This window comes from Hyaloscypha bicolor (genome assembly GCF_002865645.1).
Source record: "Hyaloscypha bicolor E unplaced genomic scaffold K444scaffold_16, whole genome shotgun sequence".
In the NCBI taxonomy this organism is placed as follows: Eukaryota; Fungi; Ascomycota; class Leotiomycetes; order Helotiales; family Hyaloscyphaceae; genus Hyaloscypha; species Hyaloscypha bicolor.
Window position 1 is genome coordinate 1,510,126 of NW_020194518.1, and position 16,658 is coordinate 1,526,783.

General features: G+C 46.8%; 6 protein-coding genes across 6 annotated transcripts; 3 read left to right on the plus strand and 3 right to left on the minus strand.

Moving 5' to 3' along the window:
* Positions 1 to 1,255: 1,255 nt before the first annotated feature.
* Positions 1,256 to 1,840, minus strand: K444DRAFT_625163 (uncharacterized protein; the record flags this gene model as incomplete). Its single annotated transcript, XM_024882484.1, has 1 exon — positions 1,256 to 1,840. One exon carries the CDS (start codon positions 1,838 to 1,840, stop codon positions 1,256 to 1,258), a length of 585 nt encoding a protein of 194 aa, XP_024742507.1.
* A 764-nt stretch (positions 1,841 to 2,604) lies between these two features.
* K444DRAFT_183469 (uncharacterized protein) lies at positions 2,605 to 2,974 on the plus strand. The gene is made up of 2 exons (XM_024870845.1): positions 2,605 to 2,796; positions 2,850 to 2,974. The coding sequence occupies exons 1-2, from the start codon at positions 2,656 to 2,658 to the stop codon at positions 2,916 to 2,918; spliced, it is 210 nt and encodes a 69-aa protein (XP_024742508.1). The 5' UTR covers positions 2,605 to 2,655; the 3' UTR covers positions 2,919 to 2,974.
* Positions 2,975 to 7,430: 4,456 nt separating this feature from the next.
* Positions 7,431 to 8,620, minus strand: K444DRAFT_183487 (uncharacterized protein). Its single transcript, XM_024870846.1, has one exon. The coding sequence runs from the start codon at positions 8,436 to 8,438 to the stop codon at positions 7,530 to 7,532; it is 909 nt and encodes a 302-aa protein (XP_024742509.1). The 5' UTR covers positions 8,439 to 8,620; the 3' UTR covers positions 7,431 to 7,529.
* Positions 8,621 to 9,065: 445 nt separating this feature from the next.
* Positions 9,066 to 11,483, plus strand: K444DRAFT_183516 (uncharacterized protein). The gene is made up of 8 exons (XM_024870847.1): positions 9,066 to 10,073; positions 10,136 to 10,247; positions 10,295 to 10,541; positions 10,591 to 10,678; positions 10,729 to 11,064; positions 11,116 to 11,165; positions 11,228 to 11,323; positions 11,376 to 11,483. The coding sequence occupies exons 1-7, from the start codon at positions 9,306 to 9,308 to the stop codon at positions 11,229 to 11,231; spliced, it is 1,605 nt and encodes a 534-aa protein (XP_024742510.1). The 5' UTR covers positions 9,066 to 9,305; the 3' UTR covers positions 11,232 to 11,323; positions 11,376 to 11,483.
* A 632-nt stretch (positions 11,484 to 12,115) lies between these two features.
* On the plus strand, positions 12,116 to 12,803 carry K444DRAFT_608185 (uncharacterized protein). Its single transcript, XM_024879324.1, has one exon. It carries the CDS (start codon positions 12,354 to 12,356, stop codon positions 12,657 to 12,659), a length of 306 nt encoding a protein of 101 aa, XP_024742511.1. The 5' UTR covers positions 12,116 to 12,353; the 3' UTR covers positions 12,660 to 12,803.
* Positions 12,804 to 14,765: 1,962 nt separating this feature from the next.
* On the minus strand, positions 14,766 to 15,779 carry K444DRAFT_659793 (uncharacterized protein; the record flags this gene model as incomplete). Its single annotated transcript, XM_024886391.1, has 3 exons — positions 14,766 to 14,907; positions 14,969 to 15,281; positions 15,386 to 15,779. 3 exons carry the CDS (start codon positions 15,777 to 15,779, stop codon positions 14,766 to 14,768), a joined length of 849 nt encoding a protein of 282 aa, XP_024742512.1.
* Positions 15,780 to 16,658: the final 879 nt, after the last annotated feature.

Here is a 16,658-nt window from a genome sequence, read left to right on the forward strand (position 1 = left end):
TTGAAATGCATGAACTGACAACCTATTTTACAAGAAGCTCACAGACTGCATGAGTAGGACCTAGTTTACTGTTCTTATTCCTTCCACGAGTGATTAACTCACTCCAGCAGTACAGCGTACTCCAACCCCTCCTGATCCAATTTAGGCAAGAAAAACTCCCAGGGGTACCCCCCTACAAACACCTCGTTCTCAACCTTCATGATCGTTGAAAACATCAAACAAGCCTGGCCGCGCCTCCTCTTATTCAGGTCCGGCAGAAAAATTGCACCGCCCAAACTCCCCCACAATGAGCAAAATAAGTGGGTCACTCGAATGGGTAGTAGATGGGTGAATATCACCAAGCGCAAGATTAGCTGACAAACGGACAGTCGGGAAGCAGTCTAGGAGAGAAGGTTTGAAGAAACTCGACAAAGGCCGGCTGGTGTTGGGTTTGTTGATTTACCTCCGGAACCTGTTGCCAGTGACAGGATGACGGTACAAAATTTCTCATTTGGGTCGGTATGAGATTGAGAGTCGTGACCATTTGCGGAAGAAAAATGGTATGTTTGAATAAGCCTTCGTATTGTTGGCGCGAGCCGTTGAAACCACTGTTGAAACCCATCGGTGCTAGCTTCGCCAGGGCTTAGTTGTTGATCTTGAGGGTTCGAAGCTACAGTAATCGCGTTTAGAGTTAAGGGATCGAGATTTCGTGTGAGCATTCAAATACCGCAATGATATGCACCAAGTTTGAGACAGGTGAGAGAAGTTCCTGTGAGAGCAAATTCTAAATAGGTCTCAACTGGAACACAAACCAGCTAACAAATTCTAAGTATTCTAGAATTTTTATTTTTATTTTTTTAATATTTTTATTTTCGAAATCGTGCTTTATAGATGAAATTCTTGAATATACCAGCACCTCTGGGAGTAGACGATATATCTTTGAGGAAGGACATTAGCTGGATAGAGGAGTTATAGCAATTGAAAAATTTGCAAGCTTCCATTAAAACAGATCAAAAAGTTAGTAGTCTGAAAGCTGATGGAAAAGCTGAGAATAAGATCACATTAATCACTCAGTGGAGATCATTGCAAGGTTTGAGAATGTGATCGTTATTCTCGCGCAGGTGTATGGTATCCTGCTCGGTTTCTGTTCTCAACCCAAATGCCGATCTGTACTTACTGATTGATGCCAGAAACACCCTCCTGGTCTTCCGACTCAGGGACGAAGAACTTTAACTCGTATCTCTCGCCACTGAAGGGCTGAGTGTAAACCTCCATATCAGTGCTCAGTGCTCAGTGCTCCGAAAACACCAGGTTTGGCAGTGAATTGCAGGCCGAGCGCAGGGATTGCAATGTTTCCTCCGCTAGACAGTGCCAACCCAACTGTAATCAGACATGCAAGCTTGCTTGGATGAGTCGTCTGCAGAAGACATCGTCCAGGAGCGATGTTGGCTGATAGTCTCATAGTCTCGAAACAGTTCTCCGCCGTGCTTTCTGGGATCGTCAGTGCTGGGTCTTGTGTTGCAAGTCGACGGGCTTTGATGGCTTTTGCTCTCTGGAACTCCTCGGGATGTGAGATAGAGAACATGACACTTGTGGTCAAGATGAAAGGCGTGAGAGCGTCCAAGAGTCGCGTGAATGCCGGCCAATGCTTACTTCCGGCTCGAAGCTCGGTCGTCTGCCGCCAGAGGGGGAGGATGGCCGTCCCATATTTCAGGTTTGGGTAACGAGTATTTTGATCTGGGACGCTTGATGGTGACGGTCCAAGGGGGTAGGTTTCAAGAAAGATTCGAATTTCTCGCACTGCAAGAGCATCCAATCGTTTTGCCAGATCTCCTACGTCGCTGCCAGCTTGGGAAGCCATGATGGATGAGTGATTTCAAATTCTGGATTTCGAGAGCCAGAGAGCCAGAGGATCATGTCCAGAACCCCAACACTGAGAAAGGTTCCACTAATATATAGAAATTGAAGAAACGAGGTTCAAAGAATTCTTTTTCACGTAGTCTTTGCATTCAAAGAGAGAGGTTGGCAGTGGGAGGAAACCGCTGGCCCAAGCATCATTTGTTTCGAATTGAAATTTCCCTGGCAAACTTCTTCTGAAGAGAGGCTCTGAGAACACGAAAGAAACGTGCTTTCTTTCTGAGGCCGGTGGTACAATTCTTTTCTAAATGAAAGACCATAAATACCATACTATATATAGGTATCAATGGCAAATATGTGGCATAGAGTCTAGAGTATTTTATCAAAACAGAAGCTGGCTTTGACCGTCTATGACCAACAACCTCAGAAAGTCGTCTTGCAGGTTTTGTCTTGCACTTTGTTGAACTAATATAGAATCAAAATAAGGACAGTAAATCTACCCAAAAGAATCAAACACTCACTCCAATTTTAGCCAAACCTTCTGCGTGACGTTTCTTTGCTATTGTTTACTCGCAATAGTCATCAGAAATAGAAGGGGCTTGGTACAAGTTTTTAGCGCCATTTTGGCGAAGCTCGCTAATTTTCCAGGGTCTGGTGGGGCAATCGCATATTTTGGAGTCTGACATCACTGTACAGCAACACCTCAAGTCGCGTCTCTCAAGTCACGGACGAGCAACGACAAAATGTACGACTATGTCTCAACACCACCTCGATGATGCGTTGGCCATGACATCGAATCAATGAAATCATGCCGAATTTATGCGAGGAGTGACCTATTGTGCGAATAGTGAACACAATAGCAAGCCAGAAGAACGGCAAGATCAATTGACGTGTTCCGAAGAGAAAAGGGCCAAAGCCGGTCAGAATCCGTGTTGGAGGTGCCGAATACTGAAGAAAAAGGTTTCCATTCCACTTTTATCCCATTAAGAGCTCTGCTGATGGTGTTGCAATAGTGTGACGCCAAATCTACCTGTGAAGAATGCGACATGACGGAAGGGAGGACCTGGGAGCTTGGCTGCTAACGAGGAGGGCTGGCAGACCAATTGAACGATGGTATACCTGGTAGGTTTAATCCCATTTAATGCCTGTCGCAAGTGCAGAATGCGCCCTCTGAGGAGCATAAAATTGTGGTGCTCCGGAAGGCTTATAGTGGAATGAAGCTGAGCTAACCCCCCCCACCCCACCAAAAATCACGTGATCGACATGCAGGGGGCGTCCGCGGAGAGGGGGGGGCCACGTGCCGTGCAACAACCCCTCTATTACTACTTGTTGGCCTTGGGGGCAACTGGCTCCTCCCAGCAATCGATGCCATCAATCTCAAGATACACATGCAGTGCGAAGACCCAGAGACGGAGATTAGGGACCTGGACAACTACGCAAGCGAGTCAAATATCCACACCAAACCTGCCACCATTTCTTTCGTCAAAACATTTTACGATATTAACGACCGGTGACGGATTATTACCTTTTGCACGGCTATGCAGGTAGATCTCCTAAGAGACACCCTCCCGGCCGTGAACCTCTTTCGGAGATACTGTTGAAATGGCTGGTTTGCACGTGACGGCGCTAAGGATAAAACTCTGATTTCGGGCACCCTGTGAACTAATAGCCGGTTCCCCTCCCACTACGCTTCGCTTGTGGTCGGTATAAGCAAGTGTCTCGTTTAAGCAAGTGTCCCAGCGAGATTTTGGTAGGGAAAACCACAAATTTTCGCCTTAAAAATCGTTTTAAAATAAGAATAACTCAGCCCTCTCCTTGATACCCGATCTAATAATTTTTAATATATATTTACATATATAAAGAAGTAAGTCTAGAAAGCTAAAATAAAGATTTAAGTCCTTATATAGGTTTATTCATTGGTTTATAACCCAATTGTAACGGTTTTGCGAGGTTTTTAAGCGCAGAAGTATAGGCGAAAACGCCTAAATTCGCGAAAAAATTATTTGGTAGGGTTTTCCCTACTAAAATCTCGCTGGGACACTTGCTTGAACGAGACACTTGCTTGTACCGACCACAAGCGAAGCGTAGTGGGAGGGGAACCGGCTATTATCTGATTCACATTAAATATATGCTCTTTTCAGAACCTCAAAATTGACCTCTCAACAGATACATCTCGTACTCGCGAGCTCGCTCCTGCGCTTAGGATTCTTGGATTGTGTCATAATATAGCCAATGCGGAAGCGAACTTTCGCCATGAGACGGATGAAGAATTTGAAAATACCGAAATGTTTGTGGAACCCGAGGAAGTTTCAGTTGATCGAATCCTATCACAATCAGTAGACACAACCCAACTTCGAGCACTCTTGCAGAAGCAGACGGCACGCTCTTGGCAACCCTGGTTCGAGAGCTCATGAACAAACCCGACGTCTTTTGCCCCCTGGGAGACCCTGAGATCCGCCTATCTTGTTCTGTGTTCTAAGTTTTGAGTCTCACAAATTGATGCGGAACTCCATGACATGCGACATGGAATCCATCGATCTTCCTCTTAATGAGAATTTTGGATTTATTTGCAGGTCTCTCGGCTTAGTATTCGACGCTGCGAGTAGCGGCCACAATCCCTTGGTAGATGTGTGGGATAAGAGCGAGTATGCCGCGCTCGTCGGTTCACTTGCACTGACCCACCTTGAGGTCCTAAACAATCTTTGGGTATGGAGGACGCGGCCATAGTCTTGCAACTGGCGTGCTTGGGCGCCAAGCCTAAGGACGCCACACAGCTCTGGCATAGCGACGGTGCTTAGGGCCTCAGTAGCCTGAAGGAACATCGCAGTTAGTGATGTTTACAGGGCTTGAGTGCTGCTATTTAAGCATGACAAGCCTGCAAGGCCCTGTAATCATAGCGGCCTCTGGTCGCCGTGCCACATGCCTGCCATTTAAGCGAGTGTGGCGTCAAACCTTGGCAGTTGAAAGACTTCTCACCGCGTCCTCCGTAGATGCTGGTGTGTATCGCGCTTCCAGCCTCGTTGATATCAATGCTGATGCGGGTTCAAGGCTTCGAAGAACATGGCGATAAGGGTGATCTTGTTAAACCAATCGGTCGTTTCGTTAATGGCTACGAGACTGGCGATGGCGATGACTGAAAACAGAGCGTGAAGTGTATAGTGTATAGCTCGCCCAAGGGATGAAGAATACCGCAATGAGTAATCCAACAACATGCAGTGAAAGGGGTCGATTGGACAATCAGTGGTCATTGAAGGAATACGGGAACGTGGTGGGGTTGGATAAACCACTGCCGGGTGGCGACAAGTGGCCGACAAAGTGTCGGGAGAGCAACGGTTGGAAAGGTGTAAATGAAATAGCAGGCAGCGCAAGATGCAGAGGACAAACACCGGATTTAATCAAGGATTATGTCCATTGTTCAGGTTGACGGAATGGCCCTTGGAAGAGATCAGAAGTATCAAATAGCCTCCCAAGAAGGTGTGAGCTTCCTGGTACACCTTTCATGACTTTGATCTGAATACAGGAGCAGTGCTACATGGTGTTGGTGGCGTTGAATCTAATTTCGAAAAAAACGGGACGAAGATCACGTGACTGTTATTTCGTCTTCTTTTCATGAGACAGAATGTAGACAAGGACGGAAACAGCAATTCGTAATACCAGCGGCTTCGCTCGTAGTGAGCCATGAGAAGTATCGTACTGTTATAATCTAAGTATATAATGGAATGAGCTCTCGTTACCTAGGTACTCCCCATTTTCCTTTACCCGCTGGGGTATCCATACGTGCTTATATCATGCTTGAAACCCGGCCGCCCCCGCCCCTCCAAAAGTGTCTATTACGATCTTGTATCTCAGTGCAGATAAGTAATCCTGGACTGTCTGATATTCCATAGAATCAGTGAGTATACTTACGGAGCGATAATTACGGAAGAAGTTAAGACAGGATTGATCACGTGACGATACCATCCAAGGGCTTCCAGGTTGTTCAAGGAGAAAGAGTATTCAAGAGCCGCCCAAAGTTTCGGAATAAAATACACAACGCTCCTAATGCAGGACTCGCGCCATTTTTCAGAGTCGGGTGCCTTGTCCACTTTAAGAGGGAGCTGGACAAATTAACAAGAAATCGCGAGTTCGAATGACAACAGCATGATGATAGAGTCGAGAGCAGGAGTTCAAACAAGAAACTCGCTTTCCAGATTCAGATATTCTACCTACGGTTTAATCAGGCGCCGGAAGTTTTGATCGAAGCGTGTTTCTTGATTAAATTTAAAGAAAAACGTCGAGTTTGAACAATATTGCGCTGGTGCACGGAGGTGTTGATATTCTCTAGAAGGCTTCACCCGACCACCGCCCACATCCCTCAACTGCCCAAAAGTCTATTTAACCACAACGCAACAAAATAAATAAAAGAAGTCGATAATCGTGATTTATGACTTAACTAGAGTTATTTGATAAGTTTTTTTGGAATTTTCTAAGCACATTGAAAAAATTACATTTTTTTTTTGGTGTTCTTGCGTGGGGGGTTGTCATGTGATCACTTCTAGCAGGTAGGCAGGGCCTAAATTGACAGTCCACGATGCCTTTGAACACCGACTCGCCGACACGTCACGCAATTTCGTGACGAAACAGCCCCCTCTTGACTGCTTCTTTTCCATTGGGCATATTTCTTCCCTGCATCGTATAGAAACTCTACGACAGCTTGGACGATATATCTGAGCCTTTCGATTATTTTGGCTCATTTCCCCGCCGTTTATGGCGTGCCTCCGACGCTAACCGGCTTTTCCACTAGTTTCAGCGACAACCACAAAGATTGAGAGCACCTTGAGGCTGCTCCGGTCAGTATCGAGTGATCACCGTGTCTCACTGCATAAGATTTTCAATCTCGTTCTGGTCCGTGTTATTTGAGATATCAGATGGGGAGAACGGAAGCTTTTGCTCATCGGCGGGCAAGTACCCGCCGCTGATCTGACAGGAGGATAGCTGTTCCGGAGCACACAATATGACGTGTAGTCTGTGGCTTTATACAATTGCCTCGATGAAGCATGCAGAATGAGGCGTCTAGCATTTCTCATATCTGGATCCTCAGAGGTCGTTAGAAGCTGGGCTTCGAGGTTCGACTCTGCGGTCACGTGTGTGACGGCTGGGGAATCCCCGCCGGGGAGGGAGAGGGTTGGCAATGGGGCACCTTCAGACCAAGGACTTCAAATATATCTATAAGATACAAGAATTACCTATTGAAATTCAATGAACGATAACAATTGCTTTCACGGTCATCACCCTACGAGCATCAGAAGAGCTCTTCTCTGCATACCGAAATCCGCGACGCATGACCCAAAGGACTTTTTTCTTCAAGTGCTTGTCTGGAATGTATTTTTCGCCATTTTCATCGTATCCCTCCTGTTCTTTTGGATTGAAAGTACTCTCCATCTCAGGTTGAATCACCTTGAATATGCCTTCCGGTGCTTCAAAATAAGACCACAACTTGATAGTTGTCTCGATTAGTTGTGCTCTATGGTGAGACCACGGCGTGATATTGTTGAATTCTTTCGTCAGGGGTTCCAAATAAGTCTCCATTTTGCGGATGATGTATTGCTTGTTCTTCAGCAGCTCTTCCCCGAATGCGGGTTTTTCCCATGTTCTCAGTTGAACTTCTCGCAAAACTTGTCGCCCATTTTCTGGCCATCCTAGATGTATGTCAGTTAATCAAACAGTGCTACTTTAGACACCGACGTACTCTCTTCTCCGAATTGGTGGACACCCGCCATCATGACCCTCACTTGCTTCATATTTGGCAATTCAAAGATGTCAAGCTTGTTTCCTAGAACGTCAATTACAAACCATGAAACGAAAGCGCGGTGCACCTGCGAAAAGTTGAGATCGCCCAAGCTGGCCGCAATTTCAAGTGGCGAGTCGCGATCTGCTTGTAACATTGTCCGCAATGAAGCAGTCAGCGAGGTGTGGCCCTTCATCGGAGTGAGAGAACCATCAGTGATTTGGTACCATTCCTGCCCAGTGACTTGGGGCGCCCTCGCATCGATGAGTTGCCATGTCTTCAAGGGAAAATTAAAAGCCTCGTCTTCAGGATCTCCAAATGCTTGGATCACATCACAAACTTCCTTGCTGTAGTTGAATATGCATTCATCCAGGGTACGAACAAGACCGCGGATGACAGACTTGTCGAAACCTTCATACTTTTCGTTTCGGGGCCGTGGTAGGGTTGTTGCGGTGCCGTCGTGCCATTGCGAACTCTCCATGGATTGACCAGGCAGGTGCTGGCTAATATGCTGTGGAGAAACTTCCGCGGAAAACGGTGATTGAGAGTTCTCGATAGGTGTCGCTTCCTCTCCGCTCAGCAGGCTCGCCACTCTTCCAAGAACAGATTTGATTTCTTGGGTAATGACTTCTCTTGTGTACCCTTCTGGTTGATCGAGACATTTCGGGCAAATAAAAGCCGCGTTATCCATTCCTTGATTTGCAGAAAACAGCAGCATCTTTCTTGGCTTTTTCGTGTTGACCGTGAAGATGCAGAAGTCGTGGTACCACAGACCGCACTCGCCAATGTCGCACTGTATCATGCCTTCACTCGCAATCCTCTGTCGTCCAGGCATCGACTCGCATATCGGACATGCCTGCGAATTCTTGCTTTGTTGATTTCGAGGCGGTTGAGTGCGCTGGATCGATGTGGGCTTTGGCGGTGCGCCATTGCGAACTCTCTTTGGCTGGCGATCGATTGGCAAGTCGTTCGCGTTAAGCGTGGCTGATGAAGCTGCTCGATTTATTTCAATTACTCTATCACTCGTCAGTCAATAGATGTGAGGGTCCATCAGGAGCATATACGCATCAGCAGTCTTCTCGGATTCTTCCCTCTTGCGCTTTTCGGACTTTTTGTTTGCCATCTTCGAGTCCTGGGTCGTGTTCTGTTCTTAAGCCAGCACCGTAATTGTGCACTCCAGTAGCGGAATCTGCAATAATTCAGCAACGATAGTATTTGCTGGCCCCCTTTCCATGCACGAGGTTTCTCATGCAATCTACCAAAGGAATACAATTAACGAGAAGATATTGCGCTCTTCTTTCCTCCTGGGCGAGGAGCAGAAGGTGGGCGGGCAGTTTGACCCTGACAGACGGCCACGAAATCCTTGTGCAGTGGGTCCTGGAAGGCTCAGCCAAACAGAACACGGCTTCAACCAACTCAAGTTACACAACATACACTGGTGGTGCCTAGTTTTGCAATGACTCAGAACTAGGGGAGGAGAAGGCAAATCAATGCTTTCCCGTCCTCAGCTGGTTCGCATCGATCGACAGTGGTGTGACGGCCCACCAAGCTCAACAACCCGCGCGGGCATTTCCCCAAAGCCCGCCCACCTTAACTTACTTCATTCCTCCTGATTTTAGTCTTTAAAAAGCATCAACTGCACTAAACCTCACTGTCACGATCTTCTTGTTGGATTCTCGCGACTTACTCGACGTCTTCAGTCATGCAACAGGGCCAACGATGTCTCGTCCTCGCCGTCGATCTCGGCACAAGCGCCACGACAGCGCAGTGGGCATTAGCTGTCGATTCCTTCAACCAGCAGGGAGTGTTGCAAAGGAAATGCTTTGGGAGGCCAGTTGAGATGAGAGCATGGCGCGGCGCTCGCAAGGGTGATGCTATCGGAAATATTTGTCTTCCAACAGACTTGGTGTACGACAGAACTTCCAGGGAGCTTCTCTGTATGGGGTTTCAGGCTCAACAGTATCTGGACGATCCATCACCAGAAATCGCTCGCGAAAATGTGTTTGTCGTCGAACACATCAAGCTCTTGCTCAACAACCCCGACGATGCAAAAGTCTCCCCCGATACTGCAGCAAGGTATCGCAATATGCGCGACGAACTAGCTCGGACGTTGCAGAAGGACCCTTACGAGGTCTTCGAGGACTTTTTGGACGCGGTAATTGAAGAAATCATCGGCGCAGCGAAGATATCGATCCCATTTCCCTTGGAGACCTCGAAGCTTGAGCTAGCACTTGCCTTTCCCTCGGGATGGCCGGAGCTTGTCCACAGAAAAGTTGCCGCCATCGGTGCCAGAGGAGTTCGGAAGGCTCTTGAAATACACAATCTCCAGAGGATGACCTTCGGAATACAAAATGTCTACACATTGTCGGAGACCCTCTGTGGGGTCAAGGAGTGGCTCACCGCCACCATCGAAGAGGCCTCTATATCACTTGATCTTGGTCCGCAGACCTCAAACTTAGATGAGCTCAATGTGAGTATTAGAAGGAGTTCAGGTCAACTCATTTTTTGAATTCGGTACTAATACTCGATTAGGAGGGTGACTTTTTTCTGCCCGTTGATATCGGCGGTGGTACGGGATGCTTGACACCCCTGAGGCTTGTTAGCAAAAACCCTCTCAGGGTAGATCAGCTTGGGCCAACTCAATGTTCGTGATTACGGGATTTGACAAACCCATCGCTGACTATGTCGTAGCTCTTGAGGTGTCGGGTGAAGCAGTCGAAGCGGAATTTGAGAGACGCCTCAGACAAATAGTATCTCCCAGGGACTACAACGGCGATCTTGAACGACTTATTTACCAGGTCTGTCGCGAGTTCAAGGAGGAGAAAAAGAATTGCGGTCAGCCGCCAAGGCCTGGCTCACCCAGCTGGAACATACATACGCCGCGACTTCGCGCGAATCCGAGAAAGGGCTTCGAGAAAGATTGCATGAAACTCAGCCGGTATACACCATCCGGGCTACTTCAAGGGAGACTGGCTAAAACCAAGCAGAGTAATACTGGAGAAGTGTTTTGATCCGGCTCTCGACAGACTTGATCTCGCCATCGAACAAGTGCTGGCCGAGTATCCCGCCATCAAGGTGGGCTTCCTCTTTGATCGTATGGCAGCGTTAGCTAACAAACTCTTGAGGCGATAGTTTTCCTGGGACAGTTTGGCGGTAGCTCTGATTATCTTAGAAAACGCATGGCGAGAAGTCCGATCACCAATTCGGTGAAGCTGCGACACAGTCAGTCCGGGAAACTCGACGTGGTTAAAGGGGCCATGTCCGACCGACTGAAGCTCACAGAGAAGTTCGTCCGGAAGTCGGAGACAGTGAAAAGCTATGGAACACTGATCAGTTTTCCCTATTACCCTGATTCCGAAGGGCAGCGGCTGTTCCCCAACGCCATGCAGGAAGGGGCTGTGCCACTGGAGCAACAGTATGATACCGACACGCTCAAGGTTGTGGAATGGGCGATCTCAAAGGTAAGTCTCCTTCTATAGTTTGGAGATTGAGTAGCTGACTCCGGCGTGCAGGGAACAACTTTGGAAGAAAATCTCATGGACATCGGAAAGGACGGGCGCAGGTACCATACGTGGCCATTTAACGAGAAAGAGCTTGGGTTTGAAAATCTTATTATCGTTTCAGATGAAATCCCTCCCCCTCCGCGAGATGATGGAAGGTCTTACACGTTGTGGACCAAAGCTCACGAGGACAATAACCTTGTCCTCAATGGAAAACGGTGTATGTGTCATCAGCCATCTGTTTATTGAACGCCCTCTAACGATCCTCGCAGTGCAAGTTCACCAGATCCCATTTGCTTGGGATCTTGCGATGTCAACAAAACTTGACGCGCACTCAAACGTCATAGGGTGCTATGAAACAGATGACTTAACAACGTTGATGTGGCCAGAAGAGAAGAAAAAGCACCGGCGGCGAGTGAAACGGAGATATCTTGAGCACGAACTTGTGTGGAATATCACAGAGATGCAAGTCAAAACTTTTGTCAGAGCAATATTTCCAAATCCAACAGGCCCTCTTACCATGCAGCTTGCCAAGGAACGACCTCTTGGTCCTCACGGGTTGACTTATGGCGAGTCGCGGTCAGAAGCTTTGGTCAAGGATATCCAAGTATCGGCAGAGGAGGTTGTCCGTGTTGCACCGGCCGCACCGGCCGCGCTTCCTCGACAGCTCACGGCGAAGAGAAGAAACAACGGGCAAACCGTGGAGCAAGATGAAGGCCTGGATGACATACTCGGTTCCAATGGTCGTCAGCTTGTCAATGACCTGGCGAATGAATACCGACAGCCTCGAGCAGAAGTTGCACAAATGACAGATCACGTGCAGACTGTTCGGCCCACGCCCCAAATGACCAGTGAAAGTCATATCACACAAGAGGCGCGCACGACTGGGACTCTCGGTATTCCCGGCCCATCACGGCCTGCTCCACAAGATGGCTTTAGTCAATTGGATGAATCAACAGATGTAAGTTTCTTGGCAATAATTATTTCCTGCAAAACTAAATTAACCCGGCAGCTGATCCCCCGGAACGAGCTGCAGCTGACTTCGGCCTCCGCCAGCAATCTCAAAATGGACGGGAGACGTCGCGATGGTTAGCCCATACCTCTTCACGTTAGGGAACGTTTGACTTACGCTGCCAGGTTGCTTCACATGCAAGCAGCGGAAGAAGAAATGCGACTGTTCTTTTTCGTTCATCGACACAACAGGTTCGCAGACATGCAATACCTGCAATCACCATGGCATAACTTGCTACATGACTGAGCCCGACTGGGCTAATAATCCCGAGCAAAGGAGAGCCTATATTGATGAACAGAAACGACTTTTGAGGCTGAAGAGAAAGTCTCGCGACGACTCTGTCTCATCCGGAAGGACATCTCGAGACCGCTCGGCTACTGTCAGACCCACCGAGTTCTCTATGCACCAGAATTCCGTCCTGCGCTCCACTGAAGATGAATTCACAGATCATCACCGAGGTTCCATGGATGGGCAGTCGGTCTCTCCGAGGAAAGGTATGGCTATTCGTGGCGGGAGAGGAGGGTTCAAACGTCCCAGGCAGTAATTTTATAAATGAAGCATCTGTTTGACTCCGCGTTCAGTGAATTTCTATGACCTTTCTCTTTTCTTACTATTTCGTTTATTTGGTTTGGGAAGGCGACTTACATTTTATGAAATAGCACCAAAAAAGATAACTACTTATTCCCCCTTCATGTGTCTCCAGTGTGTCGTATGAGTAGGCTAGAGTAGAGTAGTAGTAGGCCCTACCCATACTCTACTCATATTCTAATCAAGCTAATTATGAATATTCGTGGGTAGTGTGAGGAGTATACACGTGATACGACCATGATACGACACGTGATAAGGTAGCTCTATTAGGTAAAGCTCCCGCCGACCCCCGCTCTAGCGCCGCCTCGACACCCATTTCGCGATTTCGTCTGCTGTTGACTCCTCCTCCATGCCGCCTATCTTACAGAACTGCGTGTTTTCCTGAAGTTCAGAATAGACACAGTCACCAAGCTCGACAGAACCAGGGAAGTATATTTCAGTCAAGATATTTAATTCGATGACATTTGCGCAATTTTCTCCTCTTTCCCGCTTGGCCCCTGCGGGTCCGTTTTGACTCCTTACGAGATCTCTGTAGTCGGTACGCACGGGGCATTTTCCAGGCAGATTCAGGCATAGCGAACTCGCGGCTTTCCCAAACCAAAAGTCTACGAAATCACGTAAATGCTATGAGACAATAATAAATAATTAGGACTTAATATTCAGGGTCTAAGAATGGAAATAACTAAAGTATAATTTCAATAATTAATTTTTGAAGAATTTGATCTTTGAAATTTGAGATTTAACGAAAATGCCCTAAACGTAGGGTCGGGCTCGTTGCCCCGCCAAATTTGTTAGCGAATCAAGTCTGAAAATCAAACCCCCGATTAATTTCTTTAACAGCCAGTACACTTATGCTCCCTTAAAAATAAAATCAAATAATGCGAAGTGGATAGAATTACCCTTTATAAATTGTAAAAAGTTAATTGCGATTCTTATGGAAGTTATTATAGAAAACGTTTATTTTCGACCCAGATTTTGGTCGACTACCCGAGGGGCGTGGAGGGGTGTGTATCACGACTACAATGCAGTGCCCTGAAAAACCAGCTTTAGAACGCAAATTTAGCGCCGTTTACATCAAATCCTCCCCCCATGCTCCACCGTCTTGCCTTCCTTCATTTACTAAATAACCACGCTTTCAATCATAAATCTGTTTTCATAAAGCAAAAGCGCATACTCTAGTTAGTCTATATTATGAGTCTTATTAGTTTTATATAAGTCAGTATTAAGTTATTAGAAAATCGAGATTTCATTAGTTTTTGGTGTTCGCATGTGCATAACTTTAATTCAATATGCTTAAATTTAAACCTTGCCGCATCCAATAGAAGCTATTATATATATAAAAAAAGCTCCCTATATGTGGGGAAGCTTTTAAATTAAGAGGTGGTAGATTATAACGCGAAACGTGGTTTTGGACGATTTTTGGTAGGGTTCGCATGTGCCCGAGAAAAACGCCCAAAAACCCATAGTTTCTTACTAATATACTAATAACTTCTTAATCATATTATTAAATAATAACAGGCCTAGGAGTATTTAAGACCTATATACTTACTATACATGTATGAAATCTGGTCTAATTTAATTACGTGGTTGTAAAGTTATTAAGTTTACGAAATCAAGTGAGCCTTGGAGAGCGTGCGCGGTGCTAATTTAGTGTTTAAAGCTGCGGCACTGTTAGTGGAAGTGCGTGCCCTCGTTAGCGTATTTCACTTGGAACACTTCAAGAATTTGACTATTAATAACGAAATTATTCATTCGGAATCAAATCTGTAATGTGAAACTACCAACTCTATAATTATCTCTTTGTGTCTTCTTCTTCACAAATTTGGGCTTCGTTCAGAGGGGGAGGGGGGGAAGGTGGGGCTGGAAACGTTCTGATCGACATTGGGACTTGAACCTCACAAGCGAAAAGTGGCACCAGGGCCACATAGAAGAATTGTCTCAATTCTCTAATCTGTACGAGGACAAATCGAATCTTTCTATTACCGTTCATCATATCAACCGTGATGGGAGGTGTCCATGTCTCTTCCAGACATTCACCGAGAAGCATGCCTCTTTCGTCCTGTCACTCCTCATTGAAACATTTGTTCTCTGTACATCTCTTTCCTTCCACGACTTCCCCATCCTCATTCAAGAGCAATAGCGCCGGGGCGGCCTTTCCGCTGCCAGTCTCCTCCGCCTCCTTGCATGCCCTCATATTCATTTCCCTAAGGGTTTAAGTCAGCTTCTTTGTCCCAATTAGTGGAAAGATATATATAATCAACTCACGCATGACTCAGAAAACACCACCATCTCAATCGAAGCTCGTCTGGCGTAATTCCCAACAACCCCGAATATTTCTCTATGTCGCTCTCACTGAGCACAGCCGCCGCCGTCTTCAGCTTCCTGAACGGGCCGACGAATTTGAGAGGGCATACATGCGCGTCACCTCCGAACCACTTCGTGTGGTTATCATGGTAATCAATGACGTACTTTACGGGGACTGCGATGTTGGTGCAGGAATTGTAGAGATCCTCGATTCGAGAGCCCGCTTTGATAACGGCGCGCAACGATCTGTTCCACATGAGTGTGTCGACGTTGGCTAACGAGAACAAAGAGTCAGTATTATTTCTTCCAATGACGAATAGATGGTTGACGATGTGGCCAGCGAGAAGAGTGACCTGAATCTGACACAAGAGTACTTACAGATGAATATGATATCATTCTCATGGTATCTGATGAGTCCTACTCCCTTTGCTTTCAAGGTCTTGTCAAAGTGGCGGAGATACACGTGACGAAACTCTTTGTTCACACCCAGGATGCCGATATCCTTGACATCTGGCGAATATGCGTTGTTGTCCACAATGAACCAGCAGGGATCCTTTGAGCGCGGTGATAGAGCACCGATCCTGGCTTTGACTCGAATGAAACGACGTCCTTTGTGGCCGACTGGTAACGCGTCTTTGAGGATCTTCAGGCGCAACTCAGGGGGAAGCTTCGGGAAGAGTGTAAAGGTTGGCTGCGGGTCCGCAAGGGCGAGATCCTCCAGAAGCGGTTGAATCGCAGCTGTGAAATCGCTCGCTGGGCCTTGGGTAGCCATGCTTGGTTTGTGGTGGGTTGCAAGACCGAAAGGCAGTGGTTGTTGTGGCTTGTGGAACGCGGCGAGTTCGGGGTTTTTGTGAGTTGGAGACGACGAGATCGAAGAAATCATATGACGAAATCTATATTTAATACGTGGTGAATAGCCATTGATACCTCGTTTGTATGGAATACGTTTAACTTTCCATAGATCGACTGCAGACCTGAAAAGCGTCGCTACAGACCCATCCGATTCACTTTCGACATCTGACTCAAGAAGGTAATTCACCAAATGCAGAAATTTAGAGAAAACAGATCCATTATGAGGTACAACAAGAATGCACATTGGACATGGCCTCTTTTTGAAACCAGATCCGCAGACAACCTCGAACGAGCTATCACGTCCCTTCGTACATTAATTCTCACAATCTACAGTCAAGAGATCAAAGGACACAAAGCGAAATAGAGCGGTCAATATGCCAGCTACCTACAAATCACTCATCGAATTCACGCTGTTCCCCAAAGTTTCTCCAGAAATCCATCCCAAGATATTCAGACTCGCTTTGACTTCCTCCCCATCGACCAGCGTATGCTCTGAGTGACCGGTGAATACTCAATCGAAAAACACAGACTCAAGAACAAGGGCTACATCAAGTTCACGCTGCTGGACAACATTCATAGCGCATCGATCAAGGAGATTGCCTTGTTGAGTGCATGTACCGAATCTAGCGAAGTCTTCCTCTCGAATTTCAAGCACCATTTGCATGCTGGCAATGGTGGATTGATTCGGTATGCTGATGAGGATGTTTTTTTTTACATTGGTAACCACCTTCTCGCTAGTCTAATTGCTGAGCCTTAGCAGCTAATCGTTTGGATAATAAAACAGCCAATTTCCATAAGC